General features: G+C 47.2%; 1 protein-coding gene across 3 annotated transcripts; it reads right to left on the reverse strand.

The window, feature by feature from the left end:
* Window positions 1–1702: 1702 nt before the first annotated feature.
* Window positions 1703–15804, reverse strand: LOC117425370 (SPRY domain-containing SOCS box protein 2-like). 3 transcript variants are annotated; one of them, XM_058993510.1, is made up of 5 exons: window positions 15684–15804; window positions 8621–9292; window positions 6275–6490; window positions 4999–5211; window positions 1703–4748 (listed from the first exon to the last, which is right to left on the reverse strand). In XM_058993510.1, the coding sequence occupies exons 2-5, from the start codon at window positions 8925–8927 to the stop codon at window positions 4621–4623; spliced, it is 864 nt and encodes a 287-aa protein (XP_058849493.1). In that variant the 5' UTR covers window positions 8928–9292; window positions 15684–15804; the 3' UTR covers window positions 1703–4620. The 3 variants fall into 3 exon arrangements, with proteins under 3 accessions (XP_058849493.1, XP_033898142.1, XP_033898141.1); XM_034042251.3 differs by lacking the exon at window positions 15684–15804 and adding an exon at window positions 15227–15489; XM_034042250.3 differs by lacking the exon at window positions 15684–15804 and adding an exon at window positions 9886–10582.
* Window positions 15805–19797: the final 3993 nt, after the last annotated feature.

The raw sequence follows: 19797 nt of genomic DNA on the forward strand, positions 1-19797 counted from the left end.
TATTTATAAGAATCTTTAGGGGTGCCAATAATTCTGACACATCTTTTTGAGAAAAATGTTAGTACTTGTTAATAAAAAACCTTTTTCTCTGAGCAATTGTATTACAATAAAAGAATATGGTTTTCCCATTTGAGCATAAAATATAGCTCAGTACCTGTGTTGTTTATTTTATACAGCCTTTTTTGCTCATCCTTATCAAGGGTGCCAATAATTTTGGAGGTGACTATAATATATATATACAGACGTGCTCAAATTTGTTGGTACCCCTCCACAAAAAACGAAGAATGCACAATTTTCTCTGAAATAACTTGAAACTGACAAAAGTAATTGGCATCCACCATTGTTTATTCCATATTTAATAGAAATCAGACTTTGCTTTTGATTTTTTATTCAACATAATATTGTAAATAATAAAACAAATGAAAATGGGATGGACAAAAATGATGGGACCGCTAACCTAATATTTTGTTGCACAACCTTTAGAGGCAATCACTTGCAATCAAACGTTTTCTGTAGCTCTCAATGAGACTTCTGCACCTGTTAACAGGTAGTTTGGCCCACTCTTCCTGAGCAAACTGCTCCAGCTGTCTCAGGTTTGATGGGTGCCTTCTCCAGACTGCAAGTTTCAGCTCTTTCCATAGATGTTCGATAGGATTCAGATCAGGACTCATAGAAGGCCACTTCAGAATAGTCCAATGTTTTGTTCTTATCCATTCTTGGGTGCTTTTAGCTGTGTGTTTTGGGTCATTATCCTGTTGGAGGACCCATGACCTGCGACTGAGACAGAGCTTTCTGACACTGGGCAGTACGTTTCACTCCAGAATGCCTTGATAGTCTTGAGATTTCATTGTGCGCTGCACAGATTCAAGGCACCCTGTGCCAGGCGCAGCAAAGCAGCCCCAAAACATAACCGAGCCTCCTCCATGTTTCACTGTAGGTATGGTGTTCTTTTCTTTGAAAGCTTCATTTTTTCATCTGTGAACATAGAGCTGATGTGACTTGCCAAAAAGCTCCAGTTTCGACTCATCTGTCCAAAGGACATTCTCCCAGAAGGATTGTGGCTTGTCAATATACATTTTAGCAAATTCCAGTCTGGCTTTTTTTATGTTTTTCTGTCAAAAGTGGAGTCCTCCTGGGTCTTCTTCCATGGAGCCCACTTTCGCTCAAAAAGCGACGGATGGTGCGATCAGAAACTGACGTACCTTCACCTTGGAGTTCAGCTTGTATCTCTTTGGCAGTTATTCTTGGTTCTTTTTCTACCATTCGCACTATCCTTCTGTTCAATCTGGGGTCGATTTTCCTCTTGCGGCCGCGCCCAGGGAGGTTGGCTACAGTTCCATGGACCTTAAACTTCTTAATAATATTTGCAACTGTTGTCACGGGAACATCAAGCTGCTTGGAGATGGTCTTGTAGCCTTTACCTTTACCATGCTTGTCTATTATTTTCTTTCTGATCTCCACATGGTCCATGTTCAGTATGGTGCACACAATGATACCAAACAGCACAGTGACTACTTTTCTCCATTTAAATAGGCTGAATGACTGATTACAAGATTGGAGACATGTGTGATACTAATTAAAGAAACGAATTAGTTTGAAATATCACTATAATCAAATTATTTATTATCTTTTCTAAGGGGTACCAACAAATGTGTCCAGGCCATTTTAGAATATCTTTGTAGAATAAGCAATAATTCATCTCTTTTCACAGCTTCTTTGCTTTATTCTATGACATACCAAAGGCATGCAAGTATACATGATAAAATAGCTTTTAATTTCATCACTTTTCAGGAGGAATGAAGCATTATTTCAATGAGCTGTAAGGGTACCAACAAATTTGAGCACGTCTGTATATAATATTATGCAACTGAATTGAGGAATACTAACTTATTCATGAATAGCTTCAGCATCAAACAATAATAAATGAAATAGTCTAGCACATGCTTAAACCACCCAAAGTTGCAGCATTTGAATCCCTTTTTTCAACAGCTTCCAGTGGGAGGGTGACACCCCCCTTGCGCAATGCGCCTCGATGACATCATGCCCCCCACTACCTAGTAAGAGCTGCATTCTTCAAAACTAACTGAAAGTCCTGAATAATAGTGTTTGAATATTCTTAGTTGAAATACATATATATTTTTTTATTAAAATCATCTTGACCCTAACCATTTTGAGCACTACAATGAAAGTTCAGTGCACAAGGTCTGCATGGTACAGTTACATGATGTGAGGAGGGGAGGTGTGTGTGTGTGTGTGGGGGGGGGGGGGGGGGGGTCAGTGTGTGTGTGTGTCTCTCTGTGTGTGTATCAGTGTGTGTATCGGTGTATCAGTGTGTGTATCAGTGTGTGTCAGTGTGTGTGTATCAGTGTGTGTGTGAGTATATAGATGCAGTATATACTGACTCCTCTAGGAGGCAGGTCGGGTTCCACATGATTGTGAGAGCTATGCCGAGGGCACAGTGGCTCCTGGGTGTGATGCCTGGCACAGGAAAGGATACAGCGTGAATGTGAACATCATTAAGAGAACTGTGATACTCCGCTCAAAACTATTACATTCAGAATTATTACTGTAACTGTGTTCCCTTATAAAAGTGTCCCATAGTAAAAGCAAAGCCAAGTGTAATAACTAGAGCACTGTAAAGCACAGAGAGGTCTGGTAACGCATAGGGAAGCTTTGTAAAGCACAGAGAGGTCTGGTAAAGTATAGGGAAGCTTTGTAAAGCACAGAGAGGTCTGGTAACGCATAGGGAAGCTTTGTAAAGCACAGAGAGGTCTGGTAAAGTATAGGGAAGCTTTGTAAAGCACAGAGAGGTCTGGTAACGCATAGGGAAGCTTTGTAAAGCACAGAGAGGTCTGGAAAAGCATAGGGAAGCTTTGTAAAGCACAGAGAGGTCTGGTAAAGCATAGGGAAGCTTTGTAAAGCACAGAGAGGTCTGGTAAAGCATAGGGTAGCTTTGTAAAGCACAGAGAGGTCTGGTAAAGCATAGGGAAGCTTTGTAAAGCACAGAGAGGTCTGGAAAAGCATAGGGAAGCTTTGTAAAGCACAGAGAGGTCTGGTAAAGTATAGGAAAGCTTTGTAAAGCACAGATAGGTCTGGTAAAGCATAGGGAAGCTTTGTAAAGCACAGAGAGGTCTGGTGACGCATAGGGAAGCATTGTAAAGCACTCTCACTGACTCCCCCTGCAGGGCTTTGAGGGCACACTCACTCTCACTGACTCCCCCTGCAGGCTATGAGGGCACACTCACTCTCACTGACTCCCCCTGCAGGCTATGAGGGCACACTCAAACTCACATTCACTGACTCCCCCTGCAGGGCTATGAGGGCACACTCACTCTCACTGACTCCCCCTGCAGGGCTATGAGGGCACACTCACTCTCACTGACTCCCCCTGCAGGGCTATGAGGGCACACTCACTCTCACTGACTCCCCCTGCAGGGCTATGAGGGCACACTCACTCTCACTGACTCCCCCTGCAGGGCTATGAGGGCACACTCACTCTCACTGACTCCCCCTGCAGGCTATGAGGGCACACTCACTGACTCCGCCTGCAGGCTATGAGGGTACACTCACACTCACTGACTCCCCCTGCTTAACCAGCCAGACTCACTGCTCAATTTAGAAACACTGAAAGAAACTTAATGAATTTAGTAGAAGTCTTTCTCAGCATCTTCAGTGTAAATTCAATGGCAAATGTTTCCACTAGAAGGCTCTCTGTACTTTCTAGTCTAAACGTTTGTCATTGAATTTATTCTGTTTCTTTTAGTTGTTCTAAACATGGTGAATGAGAAAGTACAATTGATTTTGAATGTATAGAGATAGTGGTTTTTACTTTTGTATTTATTTCAGATTGTTACAGTGTTGGGTTTGCTGCTCCACACAAACATTCAGATGCTGTAACCTGCTCTAACATGCTATTGCAATGCATGGGAGCTGTAGAGCCCAGCCCTGTGCTGATGGTAGAGCACTGCAGCCTGGGGGCTCTGCTGTGCTTTGCTGTCTTGCTGGAATGTGTGGTTGCTGAGGTTCACAGCTCTGTGTGTTAATATCATTGGAATGAGGTCTAATTTATGACTCTCCGTGTGTACAGAGCAGCTCAATCATATTTACAGAGTTCTGCAATCAGAGCCCTTGTCAAACAAACATACAAAAATACACACAAGAGGGTTAGACAAGCTATCGGGCAGACTGCCCTCGTCATAGAGAGAGAGAGAGAGAGAGAGAGAGAGAGATGGGGAGAGTCAAGCACAAGCATTTTTGCTGATGCCTTCGTCAGACAGTGAAATCATGTGACTTTTACAATCAAATAAACTAACGCCATTGTGGCTCCACATGCAGAGCCAGTGCTGCATAGAAACCAGAGGGAAGCTGGAGCCAAGATGGCCGTCTGCTGCAGTTTCATCAGTGTTTGTGGTTCAGAGGCTCGGCTCAGAGTCCTGCCAGCTCTTAGCCTGTCACAGTAGCAGGCCCATCTTGCTCGGTGCGACCGGTGTGATTGTGGAGAATGGGTTACAGAGCAGGACACTGGTGCCATGGATAAACTACAGACAACCTGGAGCCAAGATGGTGGACGTTGGATGAGCCTGCCGGCAGCACAGCCTGACACGGAGGCCGGCTGGGGCCTCAGTGCTGCAGCAGGGAGCTCTGCACAGCCGAGGGCAGAGGCAGGCCCCACACTCCCGCCAGCCTGCTGGGTCCTAAAGCCTCCCTCACGGACTGCCGACACAGCTGCTGCAGAGAGAGGGGCTGAGCTGAGAGGAAGAGGAAGAGATTCATCATTGTAATAACAATTCAACCATAGAGGAGTGGAGGGGAGAGAAGAGGGGGAGGGGAGATGGGGGTCGAGAGGTGGCAGGTGAGAGGAGGAGGGAGGGAGGGGAGAGGAGGTGGCAGGGGAGAGAGGAGGGGAGGGGAGAGACAGGAGGGCAGGGGAGAGAGAGGAGGGCAGAGGAGGAGAGGTGGGAGTGGAGGAGAGGGAGATGTCCAAGCCCTCACACTCACGTTTCAGTCCGTTCCGATATCTGATGGTGACCTCACACTGACCCCACACTGCACTCACGGCCGGGTGAAAGGCCGCGCCCTTCAACCCCTGGAAAGCCACGCCCAGATACCTCCCATCCTCCAAAGCATATCCCAGAGTGCCACACTGCAGGTCCAGCACCACCAGGATGCGCTCAGGGAACCCCGACGAGGTAATTTCCTCTGCCCAGCGCCCTGCAGAGTAAGAACAAACAGAGTCAGGAATGAACTCCTGTGCAACACAAACACAAACTGCAATAGAGCCCAAACACTGGTCTGCTTGTCTCAGTCTCTTCCAGTTTCAATAGCACTGAGGAAGGCACTAGATGGTGCAGTGTGTAGTGTGCAGGGGTGCATGCAGTGGTGCCGTGTGTAAGGGTACAGTGTGTAGTGGTGCAGTGAGCAGTGTGTAATGGTATTGTGCAGTGTGTAAGGGTGCAGTGTGTAATGGTATTGTGCAGTGTGTAAGGGTGCAGTATGTAAGGGTGCAGTGTGTAATGGTAGTGTGTAGTGGTGCAGTGTGTAAGGGTGCAGTGGGCAGTGTGTGATGGTGCAGTGTGTAATGGTGCAGTGTGCAGTGATACAGTTTGTAATGGTGCAGTGTGTAGTGATACAATGTGTAACGGTGCAGTGATACAGTGTGTAATGGTGCAGTGTGCAGTGATACAGTGTGTAATGGTGCAGTGTGCAGTGATAGTGTGTAATGGTGCAGCGTGCAGTGATACAGTGTGTAATGGTGCAGCATGCAGTGATACAGTGTGTAATGGTGCAGTGTGCAGTATGCAGTGATACAGTGTGTAATGATGCAGTGTGCAGTGATACAGTGTGTAATCTCAGCCCATTGTGATTTCTTGATTAGGTCTCAGCTGCAGCAGCTATGCCTGAGTTGAAACCCAGCTTAGTTATAGAGTGAATCTTTATTAACTTTCCTTTAACCTCAGCAGAGGTTTTCCATTGTACCTGGTGCAGCCCAGTAAGAATGACACTGTTGAGTTAGCTGTAAAAGTGACACTGTTGAGTTAACTGTACGAGTAAGAGTGACACTGTTGAGTGAGCTGTAAGAGTAAGAGTGACACTGTTGAGTGAGCTGTAAGAGTGACACTGTTGAGTGAGCTGTAAGAGTGACACTGTTGAGTGAGCTGTAAGAGTGACACTGTTGAGTGAGCTGTACCAGGCAGTGGAGGGCTGCTGTGCTCCAGGGTGTCCACAGTCCTGTATTGCGTTCCGGCTCCTGTAATAAAGGGGTCAGTGTGTTTACCTGTGGGGTATCTCTGTGCCTGCCCCCTGTGGTACAGCACCCCTTTCCCCAGGTCCAGACCCCAGGAGTGAGGGTCACTGCCCAGCAGAGCCTGGTACCCCTCGGCCTGCAGGGGGGCCTGCGTGGTGGAGACCCCCACAACGGCGTGCGTCCCGCGCTGAGACGGGGGCCATGAGATCTCCCACACATGCAGGCCACTCATGTACCCCATTCTACCTGCGGAGACAGCCAAACAGCACTCAGAGGGGCGGGAAACTGGAGCCATTTGCAGCTCGATGTGGAGCAGGGGTAGTGTATAACATTGGGAACCTGGAGCCAAGATGGTCGACACTGCGCCATGGTTACAGAACCACTGCACTTTAAAGGTATACTGCTTGAAACAACCTGCACGCCTAACATTCCACCTCTTCACTGTTTAATGTCCTGCTCTGTCTGCTCTCCGTCTGTTGTCAAAGCTGACATCCTGGGATCCTTCAAGAAGCTGCTTGATGAGATTCTGGGATCAATAAGCTACTAACAACCAAACGAGCAAGATGGGCTGAATGGCCTCCTCTCGTTTGTAAACTTTCTTATGTTCTTATGTTCTCTGTCATTCTCTATTGCTGTTTCTGCTCAGATAGTTAACAGCCAGGCTTACTGACTATTCCAGCGAAATGCTTCTGAAAAGACTCTCCAGGGCTTATTAGGAGGATTGGGTTTGACTGACAGACAGACTCTGAAGAAGGCTGAGGTCTCATGACAACGGGACGCGTGGTTCTCTAGATCGGTATAACTAGAGCGTGACGGTACAGATGAGCCAGCTGTTTGGTTTCACTGCGTTGGGAGGATTTCTGAGGTTTTTATCAGTCTCTGGTCAGTGTGGCTCACAGCTCTACTTCCAATGATAATTTGACCCTGATGATTTTGAGACAGTAACACTGCTAATAACACGACTCATTTTACACGATCGCAGTGCTCTATTGGAGCGGTTCTGAAAGGTGAAAACAGTACCATGTGCCGCGCGCAGCGAGACGGGCAGCCCCTAGAAATGAAAAGGTTCTTAAGCTCTGGCAAGACAATGACCCAATTCCTGATGGTCAATCCATCATTTTGGTAATTGTAAACACACAGCATGTATACATTTAAAAAACACAATAAAAATACTTCAATTTGGAATTCTATTTATTCTGGATTTAAATATTAGTAAATGAGAGTGTTTTGATATCTCGTAAGTGCATCAAACCTGGACTGAAATATTCAACCTCAAAACCATAAAAAAAACAACACCAGAAAAAACATTAAACATGTTTACTACTCTGCAAATATCAAAACACACAATGCTGTGTCGTATCCAATAATGAATTTGTTATTTAAAGCGAGCTAAACCTCAAAACCCATTTGCACAAACACAGCAATGGGGAGTGTCAGATTTTGTGTATTGCTGGTGTTTTTTTGTGCCTATGTGAGTGACACAGTACCATGTTTCACAGAGAAGTCTGTCCGGCAGGATTCACAGAGAAGTCTGTCCGGCAGGATTCACAGAGAAATCTGTCCGGCAGGATTCACAGTAAGATATTCAGACAAGTTTCTTTTAATGAATGGATATTTCTGACAAGACAACCTCAATCTTTTACATCAGGGGTGTTCAATCCTGGTCCTGGAGGGCCGGTGTCCCCCCTGGCTTTTGTTCCAACTCTGCCCTAAATTATTTAATTGGACCAATTATTACCAATTGTTGGTCTAATTATGTAATTTAGGGCACAGCTGGAACAAAAAACAGGGGGACAGCAGCCCTGCAGGAACATGGGTTCCCACCCGTTTTAGATGGAGGAGAGCGACGTTTTTTGTTTGATTTGTAAGTCTGATAGTAGCGGTTTCTGAAGGGCCCCTAAACTAGTTACTAAGCAACCCGGCTCCGAGCTTTCAGCATTAAGAAAAATAACTTCATTAAAAAGAAATTCAGGAAAACACACACGTGGTATTGAAATAACATTTCATAAACGTTCAGGGAGTATCCATCGTTTATTTATTTAATGAAAATCGTAGTATTATACCCCTTCAACGCAGCGCCGCAGCAGAACCTCCAAAATAGTGGCTGCTACGGCCAGATTGTAGCCGTTGGCATCTCTGCAGCTACACCCAGTGTCGTCACGCATACAAATATTTAAACAGGACTGTTACTACTACTACTACTACGACTACGACTACTAATAATGATAATGATAGTAAGAACAGCAAATGAACAAGACTAGCAATGACAACGTTCATAATAACATGGATGATGATCCCAGTAATATTATGGGATGCTTCAATAGTCTAATGAATAATGCTGGTGCTGACAACAGTAACAGTAAGATCTCTTCGTACCTCGAATGCTGTCGGTCGTCTGGGCGGTGGGGCGCCTCTTGAAGGTCAAAGGTGATCCGCAGACTGTCATGCAGGGGGAGGAGTCTTGGGCATTCCAGCCGTGTTGTGATTGGACCTCAGGGGAGCAGGGGGGCAGGGCCAGCAGCTCAGCCAGCCTATCAGGAGCCGACAGGGCGCCTGTGTCGGCAAGAGAACAGAGGGCCTGCGAGGCACTGGGAGGGGGGTGCACAGGGATGGAGAAGCCTGCCTTGGACTCCTCGCTGCCTCCCAGCTGCCAGAGCAAACTGGTAACCAGTTTCTGACCCATTCTCCTGTCAGCATGCAGCCCAATGAACACAGCGTTCTGACCTTGCCTTGAGAAATGTCTACCAGAAATGAGTGCAGTCTGAACCTAGCAGAGCTCTGTCTGTCTGTCTGTCTGTCTGTCTGTCTGTCTGTGCACAGAGGAGTAGCACTAACGGAAAAATCTTGTTTCTGTTCTTTGCTTGTTATCTTTTCTTTCTTTCTGATTCAAGGCTCGCTCTGTCGCTTTCCTCTTGTTTACTGTGGAGCTGTCTCCTTCCCTCTTTTCTTTCTTTTGTTTTCCTCTAAAGGGAGAGGTCTTGTTTTGTTATTTTCTTCTCTTTTCTTGTTTCCCCGTTCTCTCTACTTCATTAGGGCTGCTTACAAACTCTGAAAATAAAAAGAAATTATTAAAACAGACACACACACACACACAGATACACAAACTGACTGAAAAACACACACAGTGATTCACACACACTGACTAAAACACACACACAGATAGACACTGACTGAAAAAACACAAACTGACTGAAAAACACACAGACTGAAAAAACACACACCAACACACACAAACATACTGAATGAAACATGTTGACTGAAAAAACACACACTCAAGACACACACACTGACTGAAAACAACACACACAGGCACACTGATATACACACTGACAAAAACACACACAGACTGAACACACTGACTGAAACACACACTGATACACACACAAACACATGTTGACTGAAAAACACACAGGCACACTGAAAAAAAACACAAACTCACACTCACAAACAGTCAGATTATTTGACTAGGACTCAGTGAGTAAACACTGAGTGTTTGTCGGAGAACGTTTCTGCTTTCTTTCAGTATCGCTGCTGATCGTACCAGAGAGTTACAAAGAGACAGAAACACAAGGACAGACACACACACACACACACACACAGATCAATAGTTACTGCAGGCACACAGTCAGGCAGGCAGGTACCGTGGTGTTTGAGCCCATGGTCTCTCTCTCCTCTCTCTCGTTCCCCTTTGCCCAGTTGTCCCATGACTCAGGAGTTTTATTCGTTTTATCTGCCACTCCCCCTCCTCCTCCTCCTCCCTCGTTACATGTGTGATCAGGTTAAACGGGCGAGTCTAGACTAAACTGCATTCCTCTCCCCCTCTACTAATGAGGTATTTAACCCCAAATTCAGGTGTCAGGTCAGCACTGTATGAATACAGAAACCTTTCACAGTATGAACACAGAAACCCTTCACTGTATGAAGACAGAAACCCTTCACTGTATGAATACAGAAACCCTTCACATGTATCAGTGGGGGCAGAGCAGATGTATTGAAAGGTCTGGATTGCACTTCAATGAGGAGGCTGCAGACTTTCTATCTCTCACTCTCACTCTTTCTCAAAAGATTTTCACCCCCCTCTCTCTCTCCTGCTCATGTTGACATTTAAAACCTCTCAAACAGGTTTGTTTAATCACCTTCTTGGAGCTGTGGTTCAACGTGATCGCAGAGCACCTGCAATTAGACTGGGCGTGCTGCCTGCCTGCCTCCCCCACAGCAAACAAACCTGCGAGCACTGAGAACACACAAGCACCTTGCTCAGAGATACACAACGACCCTGCTCAGAGACACAGCCCTGCTCAGAGACACAGCCCTGCTCAGAGACACACAAGCACCCTGCTCAGAGATACAGCCCTGCTCAGAGACACATAGCGACCCTGCTCAGAGATACACAACGACCCTGCTCAGAGACACAGCCCTGCTCAGAGACACAGCCCTGCTCAGAGACACACAAGCACCCTGCTCAGAGATACACAACGAACCTGCTCAGAGACACACAACCACCCTGCTCAGAGACACAGCCCTGCCCAGAGACACACAACCACCCTGCTCAGAGATACACAACGAACCTGCTCAGAGACACACAACCACCCTGCTCAGAGACACAGCCCTGCCCAGAGACACACAACCACCCTGCTCAGAGATACACAACGAACCTGCTCAGAGACACATAGCGACCCTGCTCAGAGACACACAACGACCCTGCTCAGAGATACACAACCACCCTGCTCAGAGATACACAACAAACCTGCTCAGAGACACATAGCGACCCTGCTCAGAGACACACAGCGACCCTGCTCAGAGACACACAACGACCCTGCTCAGAGATACACAACGACCCTGCTCAGAGACACACAACCACCCTGCTCAGAGACACAGCCCTGCTCAGAGATACATAGTGACCCTGCTCAGAGATACACAACGAACCTGCTCAGAGACACACAGCGACCCTGCTCAGAGACACACAACCACCCTGCTCAGAGACACAGCCCTGCTCAGAGACACACAACGACCCCGCTCAGACACACAAGCACCCTGCCCAGAGACACACAACGACCCCGCTCAGAGACACACAGCGACCCTGCTCAGAGACACACAACCACCCTGCTCAGAGACACAGCCCTGCTCAGAGACACACAAGCACCCTGCTCAGAGATACACAACGAACCTGCTCAGAGACACACAGCGACCCTGCTCAGAGACACAGCCCTGCTCAGAGACACACAAGCACCCTGCTCAGAGACACAGCCCTGCTCAGAGACACATAGCGACCCTGCTCAGAGATACACAACGACCCTGCTCAGAGACACACAACGACCCCGCTCAGAGACACACAGCGACCCTGCTCAGAGACACACAACGAACCTGCTCAGAGACACACAGCGACCCTGCTCAGAGACACACAACCACCCTGCTCAGAGACACAGCCCTTCTCAGAGATACAGCCCTGCTCAGAGATACACAACGAACCTGCTCAGAGACACAGCCCTGCTCAGAGATACATAGTGACCCTGCTCAGAGATACACAACGAACCTGCTCAGAGACACACAGCGACCCTGCTCAGAGACACAGCCCTGCTCAGAGACACACAACCACCCTGCTCAGACACACAAGCACCCGGCCCAGAGACACACAACGACCCCGCTCAGAGACACACAGCGACCCTGCTCAGAGACACACAACCACCCTGCTCAGAGACACAGCCCTGCTCAGAGACACACAACCACCCTGCTCAGAGATACACAACGAACCTGCTCAGAGACACACAGCGACCCTGCTCAGAGACACAGCCCTGCTCAGAGACACAGCCCTGCTCAGAGACACACAACCACCCTGCTCAGAGATACACAACGAACCTGCTCAGAGACACACAGCGACCCTGCTCAGAGACACAGCCCTGCTCAGAGACACACAACCACCCTGCTCAGACACACAAGCACCCTGCCCAGAGACACACAACGACCCCGCTCAGAGACACACAGCGACCCTGCTCAGAGACACACAACGACCCTGCTCAGAGATACACAACGACCCCGCTCAGAGACACACAACGACCCTGCTCAGAGATACACAACGACCCCGCTCAGAGACACACAAGCACCCTGCCCAGAGACACACAACGACCCCGCTCAGAGATACACAACGAACCTGCTCAGAGACACACAGCGACCCTGCTCAGACACAGCCCTGCTCAGAGACACACAACCACCCTGCTCAGAGACACAGCCCTGCTCAGAGACACACAACGACCCAGCTCAGAGACACACAACCACCCTGCTCAGAGACACAGCCCTGCCCAGAGACACACAACCACCCTGCTCAGAGATACACAACGAACCTGCTCAGAGACACACAGCGACCCTGCTCAGAGACACAGCCCTGCTCAGAGACACAGCCCTGCTCAGAGACACACAACCACCCTGCTCAGAGATACACAACGAACCTGCTCAGAGACACACAGCGACCCTGCTCAGAGACACAGCCCTGCTCAGAGACACACAACCACCCTGCTCAGACACACAAGCACCCTGCCCAGAGACACACAACGACCCCGCTCAGAGACACACAGCGACCCTGCTCAGAGACACACAACGACCCTGCTCAGAGATACACAACGACCCCGCTCAGAGACACACAACGACCCTGCTCAGAGATACACAACGACCCCGCTCAGAGACACACAAGCACCCTGCCCAGAGACACACAACGACCCCGCTCAGAGATACACAACGAACCTGCTCAGAGACACACAGCGACCCTGCTCAGACACAGCCCTGCTCAGAGACACACAACCACCCTGCTCAGAGACACACAACGACCCAGCTCAGAGACACACAACCACCCTGCTCAGAGACACAGCCCTGCCCAGAGACACACAACCACCCTGCTCAGAGATACACAACGAACCTGCTCAGAGACACATAGCGACCCTGCTCAGAGACACACAGCAACCCTGCTCAGAGACACACAACGACCCTGCTCAGAGACACACAACCACCCTGCTCAGAGACACAGCCCTGCTCAGAGACACACAGCGACCCTGCTCAGAGACACACAGCGACCCTGCTCAGAGACACAGCCCTGCTCAGAGACACAGCCCTGCTCAGAGACACACAGCGACCCTGCTCAGAGACACACAGCGACCCTGCTCAGAGACACAGCCCTGCTCAGAGACACAGCCTTGCTCAGTGTTGAGTTTGCTTCTCGATTGCAGAGTTCAGTGCTGTGTGTGTTTCTACGTGTTGAGCGGCTCCCTGTGACCATGTTGTGACAGAGTTTCATTATCAGCACTCTACTGTTGGGAGGGTCTGTCATACAAAGAATGCAAGAGAATGAAACACACTCTCAACATGATTAGAGGAAGACATTGACACTTAGCAACATATAATGAGTCATTAAATCAAAAAACCCATGTATTTATGTACTGAATGCATTTGTACAGACCCTGTTGTGGTTTAAACGTGTCAAATGCTGTGTCGCTGCATTGTGAGTGCAGATATCAAGTGTAGCTGCTGACAGGTTCCAATGGGGATGCGATCTATAATTAATGCTTCTGATTTTTGGTTTTAACCGATAAGCACTGGAAACGGCACTTAATTCACACTGACTTCACCCTTTCCCCACTGCAGTTATGCAATGCCACTTCTAGTTCTGGCATTGATTCTTTGTGAAAAGCACTGCGTCGCACACAGGGAGGATTTCAGTTCTGGTCACCTTGTTACAAAAAGGATATTGCTGCTCTAGAAAGAGTGCAAAGAAGAGCAACCAGAATTATCCCAGGTTTAAAAGGCATGTCATATGCAGACAGGCTAAAAGAATTGAATCTATTCAGTCTTGAACAAAGACGACTACGTGGTGATCTGATTCAAACATTCAAAATCCTAAAAGGTATAGACAATGTCAACCCGGGGGACTTCTTTGACTTGAAAAAAGAAAAAAGGACCAGGGTTCATAAATGGAGATTAGATAAAGGGACATTCAGAACAGAAAATAGGAGGCACTTTTTTACACAGAGAATTGTGAGGGTTGGAACCAACTGCCCAGTAATGTTGTTGAAGCTGACACCCTGGGATCCTTCAAGAAGCTGCTTGATGAGATTCTGGGATCAATAAGCTACTAACAACCAAACGAGCAAGATGGGCTGAATGGCCTCCTCTCGTTTGTAAACTTTCTTATGTTCACGCTTGCGAGATTTAAAACGAGATTACAAGATACGGACGATTGTTCTTGCTCGCGAGATGTAAAGTTATATTACAGTTCAATAGCGAGGATTTACAATCGTGGAATTTTAAACAGAATTGCAAAATGTGGCGACGTGTAAAAAAATGCTTAAACACCCCAAACCCCGGGTGAATGTGCTGTGAACACGGGCATTCCTATGTAGAAGAAACGGGCGCGCAAGTCATGTCCAGTTACTATAAGGTTCGTCTTTACAATAGAACAGTCTGGACAAAAACTGCCAAAACTAACAAATTCTTTATTGTGGAAACAGGGGAGAACTCAATCGTTTTGAATACGAAATGAAAAGCGTCTCCCCGGCTCAGTCGGTTCATTTGAGCTACAGCTGCCGGTGCATCTTTGAGCAGTCAAAGCGACGTACAGAAATATATATATGGCAGTTATACAATCACAGTTCAAGCCTACGTGGAGAAAATCGCCTAACAGTTACACCCAAAACATAAACAACCCCTTTTCTCCTATCTCAGCTCTTTCAAAAAGAGACCCATTTGAATTGCTTCACTCTGCTCGTCCATGTCTCTAGCTACTCGAGCCGAGTGTCACAGCCACCCACCCCAATGTTATGACCTGCGTTCCGGTGAATGCATGCTGGAATGAGGGTGGTCAGACGTAATTTTTGATTTTATCAAAAAAAAAAAAGAGATCAAATCATTTTTTGTAATCAGTTGTCATATAGCTAAAACATATCTGAAATGAAAGCATACAACCCATTTTAAACGTGTAAACAACACCTTTTTACGCACCAAATGTAGCTTCTTATCTTATTTATCCGGCAGCCATCTTTGATTTTGCTTTACGCCTCTGCCGACATGAGCTTTTGTAATTTAAATTGGCAACATATTTGTACTAAATGAATAACACATTTTAAGAAAGACTGTTACTCTAAGATAAACGCTCGCTTTAAATTGAAGAATCGATGTTTTATGTATTCAAGGCAGCCTCGTGAAAACAGCACGTCTCACTACGCGAATGAGGTGCTGAGTGCTTGGCACAGGCTGTTCAATTGTCTCAGACTGGAGAATGAGTTAAACTTCTACAAAGTGAATGCGTGTCACTCAATCCAACCCACACCTGATAGGATAATCATTCAAAGGGGTGTGTCAACCGGACACACAGCACAGCAGCAATTATCTTTTTTTTGGGCGTTTAGCCTCAGATGAAAAAAAAAAAAATCATTATTTACTATGACATAATACTTACTTAAAAATCACCCGTGTAAGTATGCAGCAGTGGTGCAGTAGAGTTTGTATTGCAATGAGCAGGACACGAGGACTGGTGTCAGTTTGTGTCCTGTGTTTCACTACTTGCATTAACTAGTAAGTAGGTAGTCATGACTACTTATTTACACCCAGTTGAACTAGTAAAACACAGTACGTAGTCACTTAGTTTTAAGATTAGGCAATAAATAATGAGGAGTGGTCTGAGTGTAATGGTGCAATGAGGGCCTCTTCATTAATATGATCAATTCATGACTGTCGCCTATTAAGAACATAATAAATTTTACAAACGAGGGGAGGCCATTCGGCCCATCTTGCTCGTTTGGTTGTTAGTAGCTTATTGATCCCAGAATCTCATCAAGCAGCTTCTTGAAGGATCCCAGGGTGTCAGCTTCAACAACATTACCGGGGAGTTGGTTCCAGACCCTCACAATTCTCTGTGTAAAAAAGTGCCTCCTATTTTCTGTTCTGAATGCCCTTTTATCGAATTTCCATTTGTGACCCCTGGTCCTTGTTTCTTTTTTCAGGTCCCCTGGGTCCCCTGGGTCTCCCATATGGTTTTTGTAATGCACATTTGTATTGCCTGTGTGCAGTACTTTACACTTTTCTCTATTAAATGTCATGTATGCATGCAGGCATAAATTACAGTGCGGGAGATTTGACTGCAAACATTTAAAACACGCGCTGGTTATTGGAGACTCTGATTTGAAGTGTACCATCAAAACTGGTATGTAGGAAATCAGACACTGATTTTTTGTTCCTAGCGCATATTCAATGGAAAGACTAATTTGATTTCCTGACAGAAACTAGATGGCTTCATTGATGCCCAGGCACCGACATTAGAGCGGTCGGGCGCTTATAAGCATTTTCATAACAAATCAGAAAATGTTTTTAAGTTAATTCTTTAGTCAAGGTTCTGTCTGTAGAAAAAAAAGTACCGGAACTGCGTTCTGGCTCGACTGTACCATTGGGTGTAATTTGATGTAATTTAATGTAATTTGATGTAATGTGGACAACTAGGCTGGCTCGAAATAGGAAGACAGCAACCGAAAATGGCTGTGCCACACACTTTACTCAGCATCAGTCTCAAAATTCAGAGTGCTGCTTAGCCTTACATAAACCTTTAAACAATTAAATCTACCAAGAAACAATGCAATCTAGGTGAACTTTACAATCAAAATAATGATATTTTATGAGACTGATGTTATATTGTAGCGTTGAGCAGGAAACGGAGGCCCTGATCATCTTCAATGCGTTTATTAGGAAGTGCCAGTTTAGTGGCCAGCTCAAAGTCCACTGCATACAAACAATCACCAATCAGAGTCCACTGCATACAAACACCAATCAGAGTCCACTGCATACAAACACCAATCAGAGTCCACTGCATACAAACACCAATCAGAGTCCACTGCATACAAACACCAATCAGAGTCCACTGTATACAAACAATCACCAATCAGAGTCCACTGCATACAAACACCAATCAGAGTCCACTGTATACAAACAATCACCAATCAGAGTCCACTGTATACAAACAATCACCAATCAGAGTCCACTGCATACAAACAATCACCAATCAGAGTCCACTGTATACAAACAATCACCAATCAGAGTCCAATGTATACAAACAATCACCAATCAGAGTCCAATGTATACAAACACCAATCAGAGTCCACTGTATACAAACAATCACCAATCAGAGTCCACTGTATACAAACACCAATCAGAGTCCACTGTATACAAACAATCACCAATCAGAGTCCAATGTATACAAACAATCACCAATCAGAGTCCAATGTATACAAACAATCACCAATCAGAGTCCACTGTATACAAACAATCACCAATCAGAGTCCACTGTATACAAACAATCACCAACATACAGACATTTCGTTTATATATTCAGCCCCGCCCCTTTACCCAAATGAGCTGGTCGAGCCTGACAAGCCTATTGGCTCTGTCACTGCCCTTTAGGACTGTGAGAGGGTAGTGGGCATTCACTGACACATGAGACAGAATTTTCTTCGAAACACCACTGGGGTGCACTGATTCATTTTTACCCGCAGAAGGCGCTGTTGTCCGTGGCCTGAATACCAGCAACGATAATCAGGACCACAGGGTTTATTATTTATTTCTTAGCAGACCAACACAGCTAGACAGTCACAAGTCCAGTGCACATGCAAGTGCTGGAAAATAATATTCCATAACCAAAGATGAAAGCAAAAGAGAAAATAAAACAGTAATAAAACTACAAACAAAAGGTGCTGCTTATACAGTGTCCCCCACTGCCGCTAAACCAGTCAGCTCGGGTCTCCGGCCTACGCTCTGCTATTCACTATACACTGGGGTGGCCAAGGTTCCCCCATCTACCTACACACGTCCCCCTCGGGTACGTAACAAGTATTTTTATTTCTCTTCTATTTAATATCGGCTGTCTTCCTCAGCCGTGCTTGCTTGTCCCGTTCTCTCGCTCCAGCTGCTGACGTTCCTGCCTTGGTTTATTTACACCGTCTTCCTAACCCAGCGTCACTGGGTTTCCCCTGTAATGGCCCCCGAATGGATAACAGAGCCTAGTTCTTATAGGTCGAGCGACCCCCCCAAGGCCCGCCTCTCAACCATTCAGAGAAGAGGGAAAGACAACACACCCTCACCCAACCTCTGTATGTCATTGCCATGATTGACAGGCAGAACTTACGAGGCTCTCGACCTCCCCCTGCAGGATCATGCATGCGTCAGACAGCCAGCACAGATCTAGCCCTGTTACAAGGACCAATGAACATTGTATAACCCAGTCAATCAGGAGCAGCGGTTTCACCAGCACTGCTCATAGTAAAGAGAACACATTACAGGATCGCTACAATATATGATTATTCTGTTTATATGACTGCATACAAACAATCCCCTGCACAGCCTGGACACACAGTCAGCCCTCGTTCTAGCGCAGCGTGGACACACAGTCAGGCCTAGTTCTAGCGCAGCCTGGACACACAGTCAGCCCTCGTTCTAGCGCAGCGTGGACACACAGTCAGGCCTCGTTCTAGCGCAGCCTGGACACACAGTCAGGCCTCGTTCTAGAGCAGCGTGGACACACAGTCAGCCCTCGTTCTAGCACAGCGTGGACACACAGTCAGCCCTTGTTCTACAGCAGCGTGGACACACAGTCAGCCCTCGTTCTAGCACAGCGTGGACACACAGTCAGCCCTTGTTCTACAGCAGCGTGGACACACAGTCAGGCCTCGTTCTAGTGCAGCCTGGACACACAGTCAGCTCTCGTTTTAGCGCAGCTTGGACATACAGGCAGCTGCCGCAGTGACTCTGCAACAAAGTGCAACCAAATTGTTGTAGTTGATGTAAGCCACCACGGTTGTGTCGTCCTGATCAACACGTGGATCCCCTGCCCTTCCTGGAAGAAACTCTGCAAGGCTAGAAAAACTGCTTGCAGCTCTAGAACGTCTATGTGTAGCCCCACTCAAGGGGGCTGCCACACACCTTGCGCTCCTCGTCCATTCCACATGGTGCCCCAGTCTGAGCCGGAGGCGTCAATGGTGATCACCTCTCGTCTGGAGATACTGCCCACTGCCACACAAAGACACAGTTGAGCTGGCTGTTTCCACCACAGTGTCGGGACACCTACAGGCGGAGATGTGGTTGCAAGAGGGGATGAGTCACCCTGCGACTGATCCACGCTTGGAGAGGGTGCATGCGGAGAAGACCCAATGGAAGTATCTGGGATGCTGCTGCCATCAGGCCCAGCCTCTGGAAGGTGACGACCTCCTGTGACACGCCGGGCTGAAACAGCCTTAGGCACGTGTGGAGCCTCTGGGTTCTGTCCTCTGACAGAGTGGCGATTATGCTGCTCGAGTTCTAGCAGGTTCCCAGGTAGATGGTAGTCTGGGACGGTACCATCAGGCTGACCCTGTCGAGGTGAGCGATCACCAGTTCCGTGTGCGCTACTGCCTGTGCTGGAGACGCGGCACATACAGTATGAGCCAGTCGTGCAGGTAGTTGAGCACTCTGATGCCTTGCAACCTCAGACGGGCCAGGATAGCCTCCATGCACTTCGAAAAGGGGAGAGGGGCTAGAGAAAGGCCGAACGG

The sequence above is a fragment of the Acipenser ruthenus genome, chromosome 20 (genome assembly GCF_902713425.1).
Source record: "Acipenser ruthenus chromosome 20, fAciRut3.2 maternal haplotype, whole genome shotgun sequence".
NCBI classification, from domain to species: Eukaryota; Metazoa; Chordata; class Actinopteri; order Acipenseriformes; family Acipenseridae; genus Acipenser; species Acipenser ruthenus.